The sequence below is a fragment of the Mustelus asterias genome, chromosome 3 (assembly GCF_964213995.1).
Source record: "Mustelus asterias chromosome 3, sMusAst1.hap1.1, whole genome shotgun sequence".
Lineage (NCBI taxonomy): Eukaryota > Metazoa > Chordata > Chondrichthyes > Carcharhiniformes > Triakidae > Mustelus > Mustelus asterias.
The window spans coordinates 70,982,844-71,003,663 of NC_135803.1; the positions used below are offsets into that span (position 1 = coordinate 70,982,844).

Genomic DNA, 20,820 nt, shown 5'->3' on the forward strand with positions numbered 1-20,820 from the left:
CCTGTTAAAACTTCCACTGGACACAACCAACTCATCCTGATGCCAAGGAATGGCACGGAGCTCAACCAGTGAGTGTGAGTTTGCTCCCTCCACCCAAATGGGCCTCCAAGAACAAGGCAAAGATGGTGGGTGGAAAATTGAGGACATGACAAGCAAGGTAGAACAAATTCAAGAAATCACGTGCTACACACACTGTGCACACAGTATGGGGCTGGCTTGACTAAAGTCCCATTCCCCCTCAAAAAGACCTGAAAATGGAACATAAGGTTGAAGGCTCCAGTCCACTTCCAGTCATCACTCAAAATCTTACCTCCAAACACAGAGAGAGAAAAGATATACGAGGGCCAATTTTATCCTTTCATTTGCTTGGTGGCACCCTCTTGAATCTCAACTACTGTATAACCACCTTATCTCAACTTCTACATGGGTAACAAAAAAGGGTGTAGACCCTTGCCTCCCCCTCCCTCCACCTTTATCACTTGCCCAGAAAGTTAGCACTCCCAGCAGAAAGAAAAGGAAATTTGGCCCCTATCTCCAACAGTATAATCCCCTCTTACCACAATAGACAATCAAATTCATACTGACTGCACACACTTGTGTCATTACCCAATACTGAACATAAAACAAAGGACCTTCTTTTCGAGAAACCACATCAGAATCTCTATCCATCTCCGGCTAGGTTCAGATTTTAACCATCCAGCCATTTTTATTTTATTTATCACACCCAGAGCCACAGAACTCCTCTACCCTTAAAAATAAGACAATGAATCCTGCTGGATGTAGACTTCATGGATGCTGGTTTTCCTCTGATACCTCACTCAAGTGGCCATTTTTCTTTGTGAGCCACTAGTGTTATATGAGACATTGCTCTGGCACATTCAGTGGAGCATCACAACTAGGCTCACCCAATATACACTGATATGCACTTTCCCAGCAGATATCTCTGGATAATGATCAGAAGCAGTGCTGCTAGATAATTCTACTCCTTTTCTTTCCAATTTGAGACCAATTGTAAGAACCCGAGTGCTACTCTAAAATAGATCAGAGGCGAATCTGGAACCTTCTAGACAGGTTTTGCCCTATGTAGTGCATTTTTATCAAGAGACCATTGGGGAAAACTTGTGTCTCCACTGCAAGAATTCATTACCTTGAGGTTGACAATATTTAGTTTTTCCTCCACAAAGCTATTGAGTCTGCACATACCGAGGCAACAAAATATTTCTGTACTGTACAGTGCTGAGGGGCCTAAAGGTACCTTATATATACGTTTAAGGCAATTTGGGGTAGGTCTGAATGTTCAGTGTCTCATTGGGTGGTGCTGTATCAGTTGCTTGTAAAGCTAGCACCATTCAGTATTTTCTGAATGTTAAGACTGAATCCTGGTGGCATAATAGCAACCCGGCTGTTCCCAAGCCAATGCACCAAGAACATGCTGTGGAGTGAGGATAACTCACTTCTAAACTTTGTCTGTGCTGACCTGACACCAGCCAATAACACCTGCAATCAAACAATTCAAGGTGGCCCCTGATCTGATTTTATACTTTCATGGTCCTTTTTAAGGGGGTGGGGGGTGGGTTTCCAATTTTACCTGCTGCCCCTCCAACATTTCGACAGTGAGTTTAACTGCAGACACAAATTCAGATCCTACTAATCTGGTCATGTGTCACTGCCTCTAAGGTTTAAGCTTTTTTCAGCATCTTCTAGCTTAGGCCCATGGGCACATGTCAGCAATATTTGGGCCTTACTTTAATGCACTATTGTGGAAATTGAATTGCAACAACTATGGCAGACAGCTCTGTCAGCAAGAATGGAAAGTGCTTATGTGCAGACAAGGCCTGGGTGAGGTCAGCAGTTGCTTATGCAGAGAAGTGGCTTATCTAACCTTGTGTCGGTTTCTTAAACATTGTGTTCCTAATCATGACCATGGCCAGGGGATGAACCAAAAACAAGCACAAGAACAAATACCAAAAACAAGATCGTGGTGATATATTATGCTAGTGATGGATTGGAAGGGAATGGTTTTCTATTGGATAAGAAAGGATAAAAAGCTATGCTATGATTGGTGGATTATGTATGTAAATTAAGGATTAGAATGTTGTGCGTTTCTCATTTGCTGTAATGAAACTGCAATCATCTGTATGACTCGACAGGACACCTCGCAGTGAATCCCACTGTACGTGTGTCCAGTAATAAAGCTTGGAAGTTTGAGTACTCTTGGTGGAGTACTGTTGATTGTACCCAACTCGACTACATAGTCTTGATTGTACCCAAGTCGATGACGGTTTCTTGGAGGTTCCACCGAGATGGCCAACCCTTGACGTGCCTGCACAGGTTAATGGCACAGTGCCTCATCGATCAATGGCTCACATGACAGCGGCTTCCTGATTGCGGCAAACTGAGTATGTTGCTAGCTGAAACGCAAGCACTGACCTGTGGGACGTTATCAGGAAGCAGCATCAGCAGTTTCTGTTATGATGTAGAAACTCTTTTTTTTCTTAAAATACATTTTATATCGGTAAAAAGCATAAATGTAAGACTCTTCCTGAAAGATTCATACCTTGCATGTCCACCTGATTTGATTACAGTGATGCCAAATGTGTGGTAGTAGATAAGTTTAACATTAACATAAATCAGTGTTAAGAAGAGACAGTCGGGATTGGATTTAAGCCTCCCTATCACAAGTTCCGTTGCTGAATGTGGGTCTTTACAAAAAAATCCTATCACATGAGCAATATTTGCATAGAATAATTGTACAAGTAAATTATACAATATTTTAAGCAGCAGCAACATGTGCTGACATTTTTGACTAAATTAAGCGTAAATGTGGCACAGATCCATAGAACAATATACATAATGTAGAAGGGAGGTTCGAATCCCCTGTTTAGGGTTAGAGGTCCTGTTTTTTCTGGGGTTAGAGGCCCCATTTTTTGGGGGGTTAGAGGCCCTGTTTGGGTAAGGCACAGGCAGTTAAAGGCCCTGTTTGGGTATGGTACAAGGGGTTAGAGACCCTGTTTGGGTGGGGTATAAGGGGTTAGAGGCTCCGTTTCAATACTGCGCAGGGGATTAGACACCCCGTTCGATCAAGGAAGTTGATAAGGGAGGTCCGAGTCCCCCTCAGGGTTAGAGGCCCCTTCTGAGGTTAATCCCTGAACTCCAGCCGGCGAGGTAAGATCCGACCTTTTATAATTATGGGGAATTCATCAGGAGAGAAATATGCACCCCCCCCACCCCCCCAAGAGAACAGAACACATTAGCATGGCATTTACGATGCACAGATGGCTGAAGATGGAAAGATTCTTCACTTGCATAGTCCTTCAAAATCCAGGCTATAAATACAGGCGGTCCTAAACTGGGAAAACAGTTTACTGCAACTGTTAATCTATTGAATTATTTGTTAAATATTCTCTAAAATATTTAAAGGATGAACACATATGTATTATACAGATGTACAATGTAAAGTAGTATAATATTAGGAGTTGCATATCTCCTGTGAAAGGATTGGGAACAATGTTGTTGTGATCTATACATTATGTACATTGATTTATGGATCTGTGCCACATCTACGCTTAATTTAGTCATAAATGTCAGCGCATGTTGCCGTTGCTTAAAGTATTGCAGAATTTACTTGTATAATTATTCTATGCAAATATTGCTCATGTGATAGGATTTTTTTGTAAAGACCCACATTCAGCAACGGAACTTGTGATAGGGAGGCTTAAATCCAATCCCGACTGTCTCTTCTTAACACTGATTTATGTTAATATTAAACTTATCTACTACCACACATTTGGCATCACTGTAATCAAATCAGGTGGACAGGCAAGGTATGAATCTTTCAGGAGGAATCTTACATTTATGCTTTTTATCTAAATAAAATGTATTTTAAGAAAAAAAGAGTTCCTACATTACAACAAAAAAGCACTTCATTCGCTATAAAGTAGTTTGAGGCATCCTGAGGCCATAAAAGGTACAATAAATTCTTTCTTTTCACTCAATGTTCCAAAACCCAAATGTTACAAACACAAATTCATTTGTGCATTATTTTAATGTTAACTCATCTAAAATAATTTATGTAATCAAATACAATAAAATATCATGGGGAACTTCATACAAATGTGATAACATCATGATTACAAATATTTCAGACAGTCATTTAGACATTTCTTTTGGTGTTCAATATTGAAAGATTGGGGCAATTTTTACTTTTGTCATTTGCCTAAAATAAGCGATTTTGAATCTGCTGCTCATTTTACGCCTTTCTCAGATAGGAAAATCAGGAGAGATGTGTAACAGGTGGTGAACTGTGATCGCCCATTTTACACTATTGCCATGAATTAATTTATGGCCATTGAATCTTGTGATTTTTTTGATACTTTGCCACAGTCTTGTTGCTATTTAAATTACAGATGATGCCAAATTGTGTCACACAGCAAGTAGATTGAGTTATATTTCCTGTTTTAAATGTTAAAATAAGCTACTGGCATTAGCACACTAAGGGTTAACCCTAATTGTCAACTTTCTTTCATATATATAAAAAAAGTTTACTTTCTGGCATAGAAATTTGTGTGACATTAAGCCACAGATCTCAATGTGCCACTTGTGGTGGATTGACATGGGATCATCCAGGATGCACAACAAAAACTGTATGGTGTCAATTGGAACTAACTTCAGCTGCCATAGTGGTTATTAGATTGTGTCATAAGTTCAGAGTGGCTTCCTTAGCGTCTTGTCTGTCACTTCTCACCAGCTATTTTCTCCCTTTTGTTTAATGGCATAAATTCTATCAAATGCAGATATAGGGATATATATGGATTCCCAACTATGCTGGAATCAGTCGTTTCCTCCAGGACCTCACCCTTCCCTCAGCCCCTGACAATGTTTTCTGGGACTCCGATTCGGAGGCCACTTTCACCTCCTTGAAGACCGCCCTAGCCTCTGCACCTTGCATTAGGGCTGCCAGATTACAACATGCCTTTTAACATTTATGTCCATGAGCAAAGTGGGTTCTCCCAGGTCGTCCTCACCCAATCCCACGGAGGGGTGCAGCGGCCTGTATCCTACTATAGCACCCACCTTGACCCCGTTGTACGAAGATTACCCTCCTGCCTCCGATCCATTGTGGTTACTTACTTGGCTGTTATTTCCATACAGAGCCTGACCCTGGATTACCAAGTTGAGTGTTAGAAGGAATTATATCTATGGTAACACTCGGGTGTGTGACTTGTTATTGAACTCTTGTACCTACCTTGCTGATTATGACTACTGGGAAGCCCGATTTCGCTTCCACAATCTATCTGGTCCCATATCATCCTTTTGGGATTGCATGAGTAATGATCCCTTATGCATCTTGCAGGCCCCCACCTCCGAGGCTAAACTCACCTACACCAAGGGTGGGTGTGATTGTCAGCGGTCATACAACCTCACCCTTAATGGTTTTGTCGCCATTTGGATTTCTGACAGCTTCTATCCTAAAGGATCAGGGCCTTGTAATTATAGGGATTGGTCCAGGTGCACTGACCTGTTGGCCCTGTGGGTTTTACACCTTAGCCGAACTTTTCGTTTCCATTGGTATGCCCAGAAGAATTTTCCCCTTACCCAGTATTGGCTTACCTATTGCCGAAACTCCATATAATGGTACCCGACCCTTGTTCACAATGGCTCGTACTGGCTTTGTGGGGACAGAGCATACAAGACCCTTCCTGTCGCTTGGGCCGGTACCTGCGTCATAGGCCACATTGTCCCTGAGGCCTTTGGGGTCAAGCGCCTATCTATCCACTCCCTCCACAACCACCTAGGATCTATGGGGCATTACAAACTGTTGGTCCAGAACCCGTTAGTCACCCGTAGTACCGGTTTCCACCAGTTTGTCCGAGCCCTCCTCCCAAGTCTTGGGGTCTCAGAATTAAAAAAGGCCATTATTAATATTTCTGCTACCATGAAACTAATTGAGAATAGTATTGTAGACACCATTCAGGGTCTGCAGTCGGAAATTTGGTCTCTTTCTAAGGTGGTGCTTCAGAACCGCATGGCCTTTGATTTCTTATTAGCGGCACAAGGGTGAGTTTGTGCGGTTGTCAATGAGACATGCTGCTTCTACGTCAATGAGGATCATATGATTGAGACAGATGTGTACACCATTCAGGAGCAGGTGCATCTCCTCCACTCAGTTGTTCAGAAAAAGCCTTTTGACTGGTGGGGTTCGCTCACTAACATTTTGCAGGTGGTTTGGAGGCTTTTTCTAAAGACTCTTCTCAAATGCCTTGTTGTGGGCCTGACCTTGCTCATTGTCCTGTATATTGTCATCCAACTTTTTCCTTGCAGCATCTGCTCTATTTTCCGCTCTCGTGGTCCTATCCACAGCCCAGCTCCCCATCTCCTCCCGGACTATGAATAAGCCGAGGAATAATTTAGAAAACTAATGCGCATAGAGCTCGTAGAGGGACCATCAGATTGTCCTTGAGGGACAAAACAGGGGAAGTGTGAAAATTAAGTTACAACACCTATGGCAGACAGCTTTGTCAGCAAGAATGTAAAGTGCTTATGTGCAGACAAGGCCTGGGTGACTAATCTAACCTTGTGTCAGTTTCTTAAACACTGTGTTCCCAATCATGAATGTGGCCAGGGAATGAACCAAAAACAAGCACAAGAACAATGACCAAAAACAAGATTATGGTGACATATTATGCTAATGATAGATTAGAAGGAGACGGTTTTCTATTGGATAAGAAAGGACAAAAAGCTATGCTATGATTGGTGGACTATGTATCTAAATTAAGGATTAGAATTTTGCTCGTTTCTCATTTGCTGTCATGAACTATAAATGCAACCATCTGTATGAATCGACAGAACACGTAGCAGTGCATCCGCTGTATGTGTGTCCTCCTTGTGAACAAGTAATAAAGCTTGGAAGTTTGAGTACTCTTAATGTTGATTGTACCCAAGTCGATGACACTATAAGAAATGAGCTGTACTGAGCCTATGTTCTAAATTCCTTCAGACATTCATTTCTGTTTTGCCTCATTACCCCATGCAGCAACATAAAGATCTCACCTTATCAATTTCATTTGGACCCAGTTGCAAGGTAACAGAGCAAGGTAGATAGTCTGGAAACTGTCAAAGACGAAAGAAAAAGCATTAACACTTTGAGGTAAATCCACCTTTCAATGCAGCATAAATCTAAGAAAAATAAGCTGCAGTATTTCCCATCTGTATTTCTTTTTTATTCACCACAGTTGTTTATGTCTCCTGCATCATATAATATTGAGGGAGCAGCCTGGGGCCTATTTTCCAATTCAGGCTGCCTTCCAATACCTTTTATTCGTGTTCACTGCAAAAGGCAGCTCCACAGTCAGACCTGCATCTCCCATTAACTGTAATTTACAACCGAATGGGTGAAGCAAACATAAAGTCCTTTCTGTAAAGAGACAGGCGCATTACTTCTCTTGTGTACTGGCTGGTGACACATCCCTGCTTCAAGCTTTGTTTGGCCAGTTCTGTAGTAGTTTGTTCCCCTTCAGGGCATAATGCTGATATGTGGAAAATAATTACAAAGGCTAGGATTTTCATCTCCACCACAGCGAGTCTCCACCCCTCATGGATTGCAATTTACTTCAGCAGGACCATAATATCCCGCTGGGCAAGAGAGGCCATAAAATTCTAGCCATAAGAATTCTCAGGATGTGGGCATTGCTGGCGTATTGTCCATCCCTACTTGCCCTGGAGAAGGTGATGGCGAGCTGCCTTCTTGAGTCCAACTGAGTACCTTGAGGGCAGTTAAGAGTCACATTCCTGGGATTGGGAGTCATATCGAAGCCAGACTGTATACAGACAACAGACTTCCTTCCCTGAAGGATTTTCTGAATCAAGTGGGTTTCTATGGCAATTTGGTTGTTTCACTTACTATCACAAGGGCTAGCATCTTATTCCAGATTGTGTTTAATTGAATTTAATTTCCCACAGCTATTATGGGATTTGAACTCATTCTCTCCATCATCGGTCATGGCTGTTGGATTTTTAACTAGTTCAGTTAACACAACCACTATGCCACCATATCCATTGGCAGGCAGGAGTGGCATGGCTCTAGGAATAGCTGAATTCATTTAAACAAAACCACAACTATGAACCACCCTGGCACTCATTGAAGAGTACGTAATGTTAAAAAGCAGTTATGCCAGTTACAATCTTCAGAAATAATCAGATGACCTGTTAGCTCCTCTTTAGTGACAAGGACAACAGTGGCTCTATGACACAGAGAGAGAGAGAAATACCTGAAAGTGGAACGGATAAGCTTTATCTCCAAACTTCTTTGCTAAACGTTCTTGCAACTTGGTTTGGGGTTTTGGCTTTTCTCCCGAGGGAGGAGGATAGACTTGCAGTGTGGTCACATACAGGTCTCTTCTGAACTTTAACCCACAGACATCAATATCCTCACGTCCATAGCGGAATGCACAGAGCAGTCTGCAATAAACTGATGCAACAATTCAGAAATAATAGCCGTCAGCAGCAAACAATGTTCAATATTACTTTGCAACTTGTGCTGCAAGGATATTTTATTGAAGCTCCCTACTGTATGCTACCTCAGAGTAGATCTATATTCAGTTCAATTAGATATTTTTTGCTGGTCAGCTCACGACATGACACACTGAGATTTCACACTTAAAGCTTCCTGTGCTTTGGATTCTTCATTTCAGCTGTCCCGCCAATCCTTCTTCCTATCCGTGAGCCATCAAATCCCATTATGTAAATTTTTCAATAACTGCTGGCATTTATAAATGTGGGTCTATCCCATCATCCACTGCAACTGTGAAAGTGATCTATTAAAGCTTTAGCAAAAATAGTTTAATATCCAGCTTGTGCTCCTGCTATAGATACTAGAGCTGTCCTCCCTCCATTGCTGTCTACTGTGTTGGAAAGCAGGAGAAAAGATTTGTAAATCACAAAGCTAGGTGAAAGGGGGCAAGAGAAGAAAGGGGAACAATGCACTAATGAAATAACGCGATAATGTCTTTGAAATGAAAACAGAAAATGCTGGAAATATTCAGCAGGTCAGACAGCATCTTTGGAGAGAAACAGAGTTGGGACACAAACAGCTTCAATAATCAAAGCCTTTACAGCTGTTGGACTGGCTATGAACTGCTCAAAGGTGAGACTAATTGGGATGGTGGGTTGAAGTGTCAGTCTGAGAACATAAACATGGGAAACTGAATATTTGCGGTCGATTAGAACCAGGTCACTCAAAATCACATTTCAAAGACAGAGGAGACTAAAGTGGGTAATTGAATGGCCTGTAATTGGACCAAGGATTGGTGTTGTATGGCCACTGTAAACCCGAACCAAGAGATCCAAAGATTAATACAAATTGGTCATGGGCTTCATCTGTATCTCCAGGTTGAGCTGGTCACACTATGACAGGCAGCTTGCCAAGTGCAAAATGTGAATTTAAAGGCAATTGTCACTCAGGTATTGTCCACACAGTTCAAACACAGGAGAGGCTTAGAGCAAGCCTTATGGTGCAAGGTGAAATTTCATCATCGGGGGAGCAGCCCACTCCTCCTGGCTCCACCTGAACATGTTTTTTAGAAATTAACTAATACAAATGAGAGGTTGCTGAAGAATGGCAGGCTTGATGTTGGTTGCTGATTAGGGGTTCCAATGGCACCTTCAAACAGGAACCTAGTTAGTATATTCCAGGACCCTCACCCCTGTTTACAGAATCTACCCAGGATGCCTAATGGTTGGGCCTCAGGAATTTAACAATGTGATCAATAACTGTGAAAGTTGGGTGCAGAATGTTCCAATGTTAAAGTGGTGTGGTTTGTACCTAATTTACAAACTCATACCAATGTATGCCCCAACACCTTTATGTTATCAATCATTCATATTTACAAATGTGAGGACACATATGTATGCAGAGTATATTGTCTGTTCATATATGTTCATGGCCCATTGAGTGTACATTTGAGCAAGACACAAAAAGGTATAAATTTGTCTTGGAAAGTTGACTAAAGTGTGTGATAGCAAATTGTCTATCTATTTTACACTGAATCTGATTGTGTCTTTCAAGAAATGGGCTCAGTGTGTGCGAGGGTTCAGTGTGTGAGGGTCCAATGCGTGAGGGTTCAGTGTGCGAGGGTTCAGTGTGTGAGGGTCTAATGCGTGAGGGTTCAGTGTGCGAGGGTTCAGTGTGTGAGGGTCTAATGCGTGAGGGTTCAGTGTGCGAGGGTTCAGTGTGTGAGGGTTCAGAATGTGAGAGTTCAGTGTGTGAAAGGGTTCAAAGTGTGAGGGTTCAGAGTGCAAGGGTTCAGAGTGTGATGGTTCCGTGTGTGAATGTTCAGAGTGTGATGGTTCAGAGTGTGAGTGTTCCATGTGCACGGGTTCAGTATGTGTGAGGGCTTAGTGTTTGAGGGCTTAGAGTGAGTGAAGGTTCAGAGTGTTTTTAACAATGAGTGTTCAGTGTCTGTCAGAAGGTTGAGTGAGGGTTGAGTTTGAATATGACTGTTCAGTGTATCTGTGAAGGTTTGATTTGTATGTGACAGGGTTTAATGTGTGTAAAAGGTTTTATGTGTGAGGCACAGCGTTTGTTTGAGGGTTCGGTGTGTCTTTGAGTTTTTGTGTCTGAGGTTTAGTGTTTTTGAGGTTTTATGTGTGAGGCCAGGTAGTGTAAAGCAGTCTGTGTATGCAAATGCCATGTTTTTGATTTTTGATTTGAAGTATTATTGCAGCCCTCAAACAATTAATGTCTGTTGGCTTTACTTCTCTGATTAGACACAAAACTTACAGGAAGGCAATCTAAGCAGGTTGTTCAAATTGTCAACAAAGAGAGGGATTTCTCACCTTTCCTCTCCTTTATGTAGCCAGTATCCAATACAAGCACGCCATCTGCAGAGAAATCAGACAAGATCAGTTACTGAAACCAGCCCTGGCCATGTTGTCTTGTTCATCCAGCACTAACTGGCCTTCTCATTAATCGGCTGAGAAAGACTGTGATTCATCCAGTAACAGCCCCAGATCTCCTATTAAACACTTAGGGACACACTCCACACCATCCTCTCAGTAACCACTGTGATTTAGCCCAGTGGCAAGCCTCCCATCCACCAATCTTGGGTTGTTTTTGTGGTGCAGCCCACTGTTAATCCCACCAACAATGCAGCGAGCAGTGCCACAGGCTGCTACTTGAATGACCTGTGCAGTTTCCTCATTGATATCAATCAGAAAACCAGTGTGGGTGGCACAGGTAGCAGGTGATGGCATTGCCAGTGCCTGCCCCCACCAATGACTGTGTTGCATCAATAGAAGCTAGAATACATCCTGGATTGTTGATACATTATTTGGGAGATGTACATTGAGAATATATTATATTGGGAATCTGTAATTTGGGGATGGATTATGTTAGAAATGGATTTGATTGGAGAAAGGTTATACTGGAGATAGTTTGAATTAGGGATTAATTATAAAGGAAAACTATTACATTGTAGGTATTATACAGATGGAGGTGATTTATATTCAGCATGGGTTATACTGACAATGTAATATTTTGTGAAGGGGCCATGTTGAACATGTATTGTTAATGTATTATATGGGGATGGATAATATTGGAAGTGTATTGTATTGAAGATGGATTATATATCAGAATTACACTGAGTTGTATCATACTGGGGGTTATAAATCTGCATTACTGAACTGTCATGAGCAGTAACCTTTTCCTGTGCTTTGTTCTGAAAGAGCACTTTGACATATTATAAGTTGCAAAGGTATTTTTTCTCAGGTGTTCTTGTCGGCCTCTATTTCTGAATGCCTACTGGAATTTTAATGGTTTTTGTCGACAATCCTCTTTGCAACATTACGCTCCTAAATTCTTCATAATCATTCACAATGTAAATTTCACCTCTTAGCTGAACTTTCTGGTTTGGCTTCACATCTTACATGCAAATCCTTAGTATCCCCTGCAACAAAACTTTAACGACAATGGTTAATGATCCTCCTGACACCTTCTGTACCATGAGGACAGTCCATGTACTTTATTGCGGAATCTTCCTCTCTGGGAGTAAGATCTGTGGCGGAGCAGGAGGTTGGAGGAACTCCTGCCACAGCGTAGCAATTTAAACAATTTCCAATATAAACCAGCTAAATCACCCAGTGTTCAGCCAGTTAATAATGCTCCAGGCGAGGTTCATGCCGACCCGGTGCCAAGGTCGGGCAGGAGTCGACTGCCACACTGTCATGTCTGGCTGCCATATTTAAAAGGTACCTGGACTCATTCAGACACTGTGTCATTGTCTTCAGAGACCAGAGACCAGCAAGCTCTGGCCCCGTATTCAGCGATGCCTCCCTGGAGACTCCAGTCATTGAGGAAAGGCAGGAGGTCTTCTTTCCAAGGGATGGCCACAAGAGGCATTCATATCTGCTCACCGTGCCTGAGAAAATGTCACTGGGTGGCCTGAGCCCATGCGCTTCAAAGGAGGACAACCCTGCAGTGCAGGAAGCAGATCAATGATCTTTCCCATTCCACAAGGGTAAGTGAACATTCAACTTCCTCTAAACTCACCCCAGGACCAAATTTCTGGCATTCTGTGATGGGACATGCATTACTGGCTAGGCCAGCATTTTATTGTCCATCTTTAGTTTCCTTTGAGAAGTTGGTGGTGAGCTGCCTTCTTGAACCACTGCAGTCCATTTGATGTAGGTACACCCACAGTGCCAGGATTTTGACCCAGCAATAATGGTGGGACAGCCATGCAGTTCTAAGTTAGGATGGTGTGTGATTTTGTGGGGAACTTACAGATAGCAGTGTTCTCATGCACCTCTGCCTCTGTCCTTCTAGGTGATAGTGGATGTGGGTTTGGAAGATGCTATTGAAGGAACCTTGCTGAGTTGCTATCGTGGATCTTGTAGATGATACACAAGGCTGCCACCGTGTATCACTGATTTATGGAGTGAATGTAGAAGTTGGTGAATGGGGTGCCAACCAATAGGGCTATTTTTTTCCTGGATGGCGTTGAGCTTCTTCGGTGTTCTTGAAACCGCACTCATCCAGGCAAGTAGAGAATATTCCCTCACATTCCTGGCCTACATCTTATAGATGGTGCCTAGGCTTTTGGGAGTCAGGAGGTGAGTAAGTAGCCACAGAAATCTCAGTTATCAAGGTAATTGTTGAGTGTCAAGTTTGAGCCACCCTAGGCAGTCACATGATCTTTCCTCGCTCCATTCTAGGTGTCAGCAGGCAGAGGGTGAGACCAGCCCTCGCACTGAAGTCAGCCTCAACCTGCAGAAAGCCTCAGAAGAGGATCAGGATGACTTCTCACCTGTAGAGCCATTAGAGCATTCACCTGCTCCAGGATTCTGGAGTCTCAGCGAGACGCAGAGGAGCATCAGCACAGAAACACACATCTCAGTGGTTCATAGAACTAGTTTAGGCTTGTGCTCACACTCTTGTGGTCACTGCACGTGTCCACAGCAGGAGGAGGCAGTGACAGCCAAGGTCTCTGGCACTCAGAGGATGGTGGAGAGGAGGCCTTTACTAAGTCTGCGTCAGGTGATGAGCCTTTGGAAGTGGTCATGAAGAGGATTCTGGAGTCTCAGCGAGACGCAGAGGAGCATCAGTCAGGTGTTCATCCACATGATCTCTGATGTAGTGGCTCCAAAATGTAAATACATCAAAGTCTCCATGGAGAGTATAGCAGACATCATGGGGAACTTGGTCCAGCAGAATGCCCAGTTTCTGCCGGAGATGTGCTCCAATCTCCACTCCATCGCTGTAGCCATGGGTGAGCTTTTGCAGTGGCTACACAAGAGGGAATGGGGCACTTTGACCTTCCTCCGGGTGACCCTGCTCCTAAAGTTAAACTTTATTTATTAGTTTCACAAGTAGGCTTACATTAACACTGCAATGAAGTTACTGTGAAAATCCCCGAGTCGCCAAACTCCAGTACCTGTTCGGGTACACTGAGGGAGAATTTAGCATGGCCAATGCACCTAACCAGCATCCAGAGGAAACTGGAGCATCCAGAGGAAACTGGAGCACCCAGAGGAAACCCATGGAGACACGGAGAGAATGTGCAAACTCCGCACAAACAGTAACCCAAGCCGGGGATCGAACCCAGGTCCCCGACGCTGTGAGGCAGCAGTGCTAACCACTATGCCACCCTCATTCTTTCTGCTAGTATTCTTAATGATCATGTGCAATGCACTCCTTCCAGATGGGACCAAAGATGGGTCTTCTTCCCCCAATAAGTGGCTGTGCAGTGAGAATATTTTTCTTTGACAATGGTGACGACTGCCATGTGCAAGAGGCCTCCCACTCACACAATTCTGCTTGCCTCACTGCCCTTGAGATTCTACGGTGAGTCATAGTTAGTCCATTGTCACAATGTGCCCCACAAGAGCCCTTGTCAGGCAGCTCCATTCCCCAAAAGGGTGAAAGTTTGCAGTCGCGACTTGATTGCCATTCATCTGCATGCCCCTTGTAAGCATCCCCCTCCCTCCCTTCGTCCCCTTCTTCCTTAACTCTGCTTTGAGCAATGGTCAATGGCTCAGGATGAAATGCAAATCTATACCTTGTTGGAATCTTGTTACGCAAATTCTCTGGACTAGACCAGCTGGCATGAGGAATAGCAAATTTAAAATCTCTCATTAATTCTCCTCAGCTTTATTAGCCTTGCCTTGCATTTCTTTTCCTTCCATGGCTATAATGACATCTCTAAATAATCATCACACAGCCTTTTCATTTTAAAAAAGCCCAAGGAAGTCAGCAAGAGTTCTTTCTAATGCTAGCTAATAAACACTTAACAGGGGGTGAGCTAATTTATGCAAAGGCACAGCTGCTACTTGCAGCATGGTGGCACAGTGGTTGGCACTGCTGCCTCACAGTGCCAAGGACCCTGGTTTGATTCTGGCCTTGGGCAACTATCTGTGTAGAGTTTGCACGTTCTCCCTGTGACTGCGTGGGTTTCCTCTGGGTGCTCCGATTACCTCTCACAGTCCAAAGATGTGCCGTTTAGGTGGATTGGCCATGCTAAATTAACCCTTAGTGTCCCAGGATGTGTGAGTTAGGGGAATTAGTAGAATAAATACGTGGAGTTACGGGAATAGGGCCTGGGTAGGATGCCCTGTCGAAGAGTCAGTGCAGACTCGATGGGCTGAATAGCCTCCTTCTGCGCTGTAGAGATTCCATGAAAACAACTTTCCTGACTTAATCTTAGTTACATTGTAGTGTAGCATCTCCTGCTGTTAAGCAGCAGGTTCTCTCTCGGAACAAACACTTACCCACAAGATCAGTATGGGTGACATGATCTATAAAGTCTCTCTTGCCCAAGTAGACAGCAATCTGTGAAAATGGAGATAAGATGCTGTTAGCACAACCCATGTATGAGATAGTCATTGCCAGTTATACCTGCCACATGTCACAATAATCTGTCATTCTCTGTAATATCATCTGACTATTGTGGATACTCATGACCTAAAGTTAGTTTAAGAATAAAATCCTTGTGGTTTATATGAAAATAGAACAATAATATAGCACCTGAAGCTATGACAAAATACTTCATAGCCAACAAAGTGTTTCTTTAAGTGGACTCATTGTTGACTCATTGACTCATTAAAGTGTAGGAAATCCTGGCAGCCAATTTGCACAAAGCAATGACCCACAAAAGCAATGAGATAATGGTGATGTTGGTTGGCGGAACAAAAATGTTCAAGGGAACTCTCTTCCTTTTCTTCAAACAGTACCATGAAATACTTTACATCCATCAGAAAAGGTGAAGAGGACCATATTTTAGTATTTCACCTGAAAGACAGCACCTCCAACACAACTGCCTCAGGACTGATGAAGCCAAAATACTGCAGATGCTGGAATCTGAAACAAAAACAGAAAATACTGGAGAAACTCAGCAGGTCTGACAGCATCGGTGGAGAGAGAATAGAGCCAACGTTTCGAGTCTGGTGTGGAACAGTAAATGTGTGCTCGGCCCCCATTTCAGAATACAGAGACTCGAAAAGCCTGGTATTGAGTACGCTGTGTTTAATGAAATCCACAACTTTCACAGTTCCTTTCAACACCACTTGAAGATCAGGTGGAATTCCTCTTGATGCCTAATGCCTCAGTGAATGAAGCAATGATTCTAGACATTGTCCTGACCAGCTGCCTCCTTAATCCTGATTATAACTCCACTGTTTTTCCCAGTCATGTTGGCTGCTCACACTTTCCAACCACATATCTATTCAACACTTCAAAGATCTGTGTGCGGGTCATGCTGGTTGTTATGTCAAGGAGCATAGCAAATCTTCAAAGAATCATTGTGCCAAACATATCTCATGTAAACTAGCAAGGTTGCACAATCTGTAATGTCTGTCCCTTCATCCAGCTTCATTGAGAACTCCCATACTAACTTTAAACGAGAAATAAGTTGTCCTTCTAAATTCTCAGCAATATCATTAATTCAACAAGCCACTCTATCTTATCACTAAATGGGATACATTTCAGTCTTTCAGCGTCTTTCAGCTGACCTCTCATCTAGGACCATATGAGCCATGTCTACCACTGCAGGGAGAATTAATCTCTCTGCAATAGTGTGGGGCATTGTCTCCTGAGCTACGCAGTAAGCTACCATGTAAGAGGCTAATTGTGCTTTGTCATTCAATGTTAAATTTCTGCTAAGAACTTGAGCTGATGATTTCAGTTCTTGCTGCATCCTTCGAAAAAATCAATAGGTTTGTTCTCAAGATCGCCATACTTAGTCTTCAAATGCCTTTGCAGTTTTGAGAGTTTTAAATTCTCATTCGCCAGTATTTCCCCGCATACAACATACATGGGCTTTGCATTCTGATTTGCGTTGGCACAATTAACAAAACCATACCTCAAAGAAATCATCTTTATGCAACTTTGTTCCTGGTTTCAGTTTCTTCTTTGTAGGCTGTTCACCAGAGGCCCTGGCTCTCTGTACAGAGCTAACAGTAGTGCCGTTCTGTCTTGTGTTGGACTCTCCAGAGCAGCTGTCTCCGGCAGAATCTGATGAGAGATTCTGGCCAGTGGGTACACTGCCTATTGGTGTCTCCATGTCCACAGTTCTCTTGTTGAGCTTGCAAATGAAAGAAGCTCGCCTCCAGGTGAATTTGTGACAAAGGCATGTACTTCCAGGGCGCTTGGCACCAAGTGTACATGCAGGGCGCGCTCACTGTTGCCTCTGTCGAATTGACCACAATTCGATTACGTTTACTTTAGCAATGGAAAAGGATAGGTATATACCAAAGGGCAAGAGTTATAGCTGGGGGGAAGGAAATTATGATGCGATTAGGTGAGATTTAGCTGGCATAGGTTGGGGAAGGAAACTGCAGGAGATGGGCACAATTGTAATGTGGAACTTGTTGAAGGAACAGTTACTACGCGTCCTTGATAAATATGTACCTGTCAGGCAGGGAGGAAGCAGACGTGTGAGGGAACCGTGGTTTACTAAGGAGGTTGAATCTCTTGTGAAGATGAAGAAGGAGACTTATGTTAAGATGGGACGTGAAGGCTCAGTAAGGGCGCTTGAGAGTTACAAGTTAGCCAGGAAGGACCTAAAGAAAGAGTTAAGAAGAGCCAGGAGGGGACATGAGAAGTCTTTGGCAGGTAGGATCAAGGAAAACCCTAAAGCTTTCTATAGGTATGTCAGGAGTAAAAGAATAACTAGGGTAAGATTAGGGCCAGTCAAGGACAGGAGTGGGAAGTTGTGCGTGGAGTCTGAAGAGATAGGAGAGGCACTAAATGAATATTTTTCGTCGGTATTCACACTGGAGAGGGACAGTGTTGTCGAGGGGAGTACTGAGATGCAGGCTGTTGGACTGGATGGGATTGATGTTCATAAGGAGGAGGTATTAGCAATTCTGGAAAGGGTAAAAATAGATAAGTCCCCTGGGCCGGTTGGGATTTATCCTAGGATTCTCTGGGAGGCTAGAGAGGAGATTGCAGAGCCTTTGGCTTTGATCTTTGTGTCGTCATTGTCTACAGGAACAGTGCCAGAAGACTGGAGGATAGCAAATGTTGTCCCCTTGTTCAAGTAGGGGAGTAGGGACAACGCTGGTAATTATAGACCGGTGAGCCTTACTTCTGTTGTGGGCAAAGTATTGGAAAGGATTATAAGAGTTAGGATTTATAATCATCTAGAAAGGAATAATTTGATTAGGGATAGTCAGCACGGTTTTGTGAAGGGTAGGTCGTGCCTCACAAACCTTATTGGGTTCTTTGAGAAGGTGACCAAAGAGGTGGATGAGGGTAAAGCGGTTGATGTGGTGTACTTGGATTTCAGCAAAGCGTTTGATAAGGTTCCCCATGGTAAGCTTTTGCAGAAAATACGGACACATGGGATTGAGGGTGATTTAGTGGTTTGGATCAGGAATTGGCTAGCTGTAAGAAAACAAAGGGTGGTGGTTGATGGGAAATATTCATCCTGGAGTTCATTACTAGTGGTGTACCGCAAGGATCTGTTTTGGGGCCACTGCTGTTTGTCATTTTTATTAATGACTTGGATGAGGGCGTGGAAGGATGGATTAGTAAATTTGCGGATGACACTAAAGTCGGTGGAGTTGTAGACAGTGCGGAGGGAAGTGGCAGGTTACAGAGGGACATAGATAAGCTGCAGAGCTGGGCTGAGAGGTGGCAAATGGAGTTTAATGTGGAAAAATGTGAGGTGATTCACTTTGGAAGGAGTAACAGGAATATAGAGTGCTGGGCTAATGGTAAGATACTTGGTAGTGTGGATGAACAGAGGGATTTGGGTGTACGTGTGCATAGATCCCTGAAAGTTGGCACCCAGGTTGATAAGGTTGTTAAGAAGGCGTACGGTGTGTTAGCTTTTATTGGTAGAGGGATTGAGTTTCGGAGCCAGGAGGTCATGCTGCAACTGTACAAAACTCTGGTGCGGACGCATTTGGAGTATTGCGTACAGTTCTGGTCGCCGCATTATAGGAAAGATGTGGAAGTGTTGGAAAGGGTGCAGAGGAGATTTACCAGGATGTTGCCTGGTATGGTGGGAAAATCGTATGAGGAAAGGCTGAGGGGCTTGAGGTTGTTTTCGTTAGAGAGAAGAAGGTTAAGAGGTGACTTAATAGATGCATTCAAGATGATCAGAGGATTAGATAGGGTGGACAGTGAGAGCCTTTTTCCTCGGATGGTGTTGGCTAGTACGAGGGGACATAGCTTTAAATTGAGGGGTGAGAGATATAGGACAGATGTTAGAGGTTGGTTCTTTACTCAGAGAGTAGTAAGGGCGTGGAATGCCCTGATTGCAGCAGTGGTGGACTCGTCAACGTTGAGAGCGTTCAAGTGGTTATTGGATAAACATATGGATGATATTGGAATAGTGTAGATTAGAGGGGCTTTAGATTGGTACCACTGGTCGGCTCAACATCGAGGGCCGAAGGGCCTGTACTGCGCTGTAATGTTCTATGTTCTATGTTCTTATGATCAGAGACTGCTATTGATTATGCTTATTTCAACTCTCAGTGCACAAAAGTTGGTTTCTCCAGCCAGAAGATGTTACAAAATCTCTTTTACTTCTCCTGCTTGAGACGCGCATCCGACGGTCTCAGTGCTTCACTCTATTCATTGCCTGTATGGCTCATCAACATAATGTCCAAGGGAGTAAAAAATTGAGGCAGTGGGGTTTGGTTGCGTTTATAGTGCGCAGTTCTTAGCACCTAAGTCAGATGATCTTTGGGGAACACCATGATTCTTTTTACACCCACCCGCGACCCGCCCATGGGTCACGACCCTCACTTAGATAAAGCATGCTTTAGAACATCTGATAAGTATTTCTCAAGTCTGATAATGAACAGGTTACAACTCTGTTTCCTCTAATGGCCATGATGTGGAAATGCCGACATTGGACTGGGGTAAACAAAGTAAGAAGTCCCACAACACCAGGTTAAAGTCCAACAGGTTTATTTGGTAGCACAAGCCACTAGCTTTCGGAGCGCTGCCCCTTCATCAGGTAAGTGGGAGTTCGGTTCACAAACAGGGCATATAAAGACACAAACTCAATTTACAAAATAATGGTTGGAATGCAAGTCTTTACAGGTAATCAAGTCTTAAAGGTACAGACAATGTGAGTGGAGAGAGGGTTAAGCACACGTTAAAGAGATGTGTATTGTCTCCAGCCAGAACAGTCAGTGAGATTTTGCAAGCCCAGGCAAGTCGTGGGAGTTACAGACAGTGAGACATGAACCCAAGATCCCGGTTGAGGCCATCCTCATGTATGCGGAACTTGGCTATCAGTCTCTGCTCAGCGACTCTGCGTTCTCATGTGTCGTGAAGGCCGTGTTGGAGAACGCTTACCCGAAGATCAGAGGCCGAATGCCCGTGACCGCTGAAGTGTTCCCCAACAGGAAGAGGACACTCTTGCCTGGTGATTGTCGAGCAGTGTTCATTCATCCGTTGTTGTAGCGTCTGCATGGTCTCCCCAGTGTACCATGCCTCGGGACATCCTTTCCTGCAGCGTGTCAGGTAGACAACGTTGGCCGAGTTGCAAGCGTATGTACCGTGTACCTGGTGGATGGTGTTCTTTTTGCAAGTGTATGTACCATGCACTTTTGCAGGTGTATGTACCTTGTACCTTTGCAAATGTATGTACCCTGTACTGAAAGATGCCCTCATAAGAACAGGGTATGGCACTCGACTCATCGATCGACAGTTCCGACGCGCCACAGCGAAAGACTGCACCGACCTCCTCAGAAGACAAACATGGGACATGGTGGACAGAGTACTCTCCATCGTCCAGTACTTCCCCAGACCGGAGAAGTTACGACATCCCCTCCAGAGCCTTCAACATGTCATTGACGGTACATACACTT

General features: G+C 43.6%; 1 protein-coding gene across 1 annotated transcript in view; it reads right to left on the minus strand.

The window, feature by feature from the left end:
* Window positions 1–20,820, minus strand: part of LOC144491829 (beta-arrestin-1-like) — a 45,331-nt gene that overhangs the window by 21,478 nt on the left and 3,033 nt on the right. The window contains exons 3-8 of the mRNA XM_078210121.1: window positions 16,851–17,072; window positions 15,782–15,843; window positions 15,262–15,344; window positions 10,834–10,878; window positions 8,268–8,467; window positions 7,051–7,110 (exon numbers count right to left, since the gene is read on the minus strand). Of these exons, the coding sequence (XP_078066247.1) occupies window positions 7,051–7,110; window positions 8,268–8,467; window positions 10,834–10,878; window positions 15,262–15,344; window positions 15,782–15,843; window positions 16,851–17,072 (672 nt within the window). The remainder of the gene's footprint in view (window positions 1–7,050; window positions 7,111–8,267; window positions 8,468–10,833; window positions 10,879–15,261; window positions 15,345–15,781; window positions 15,844–16,850; window positions 17,073–20,820) is intronic.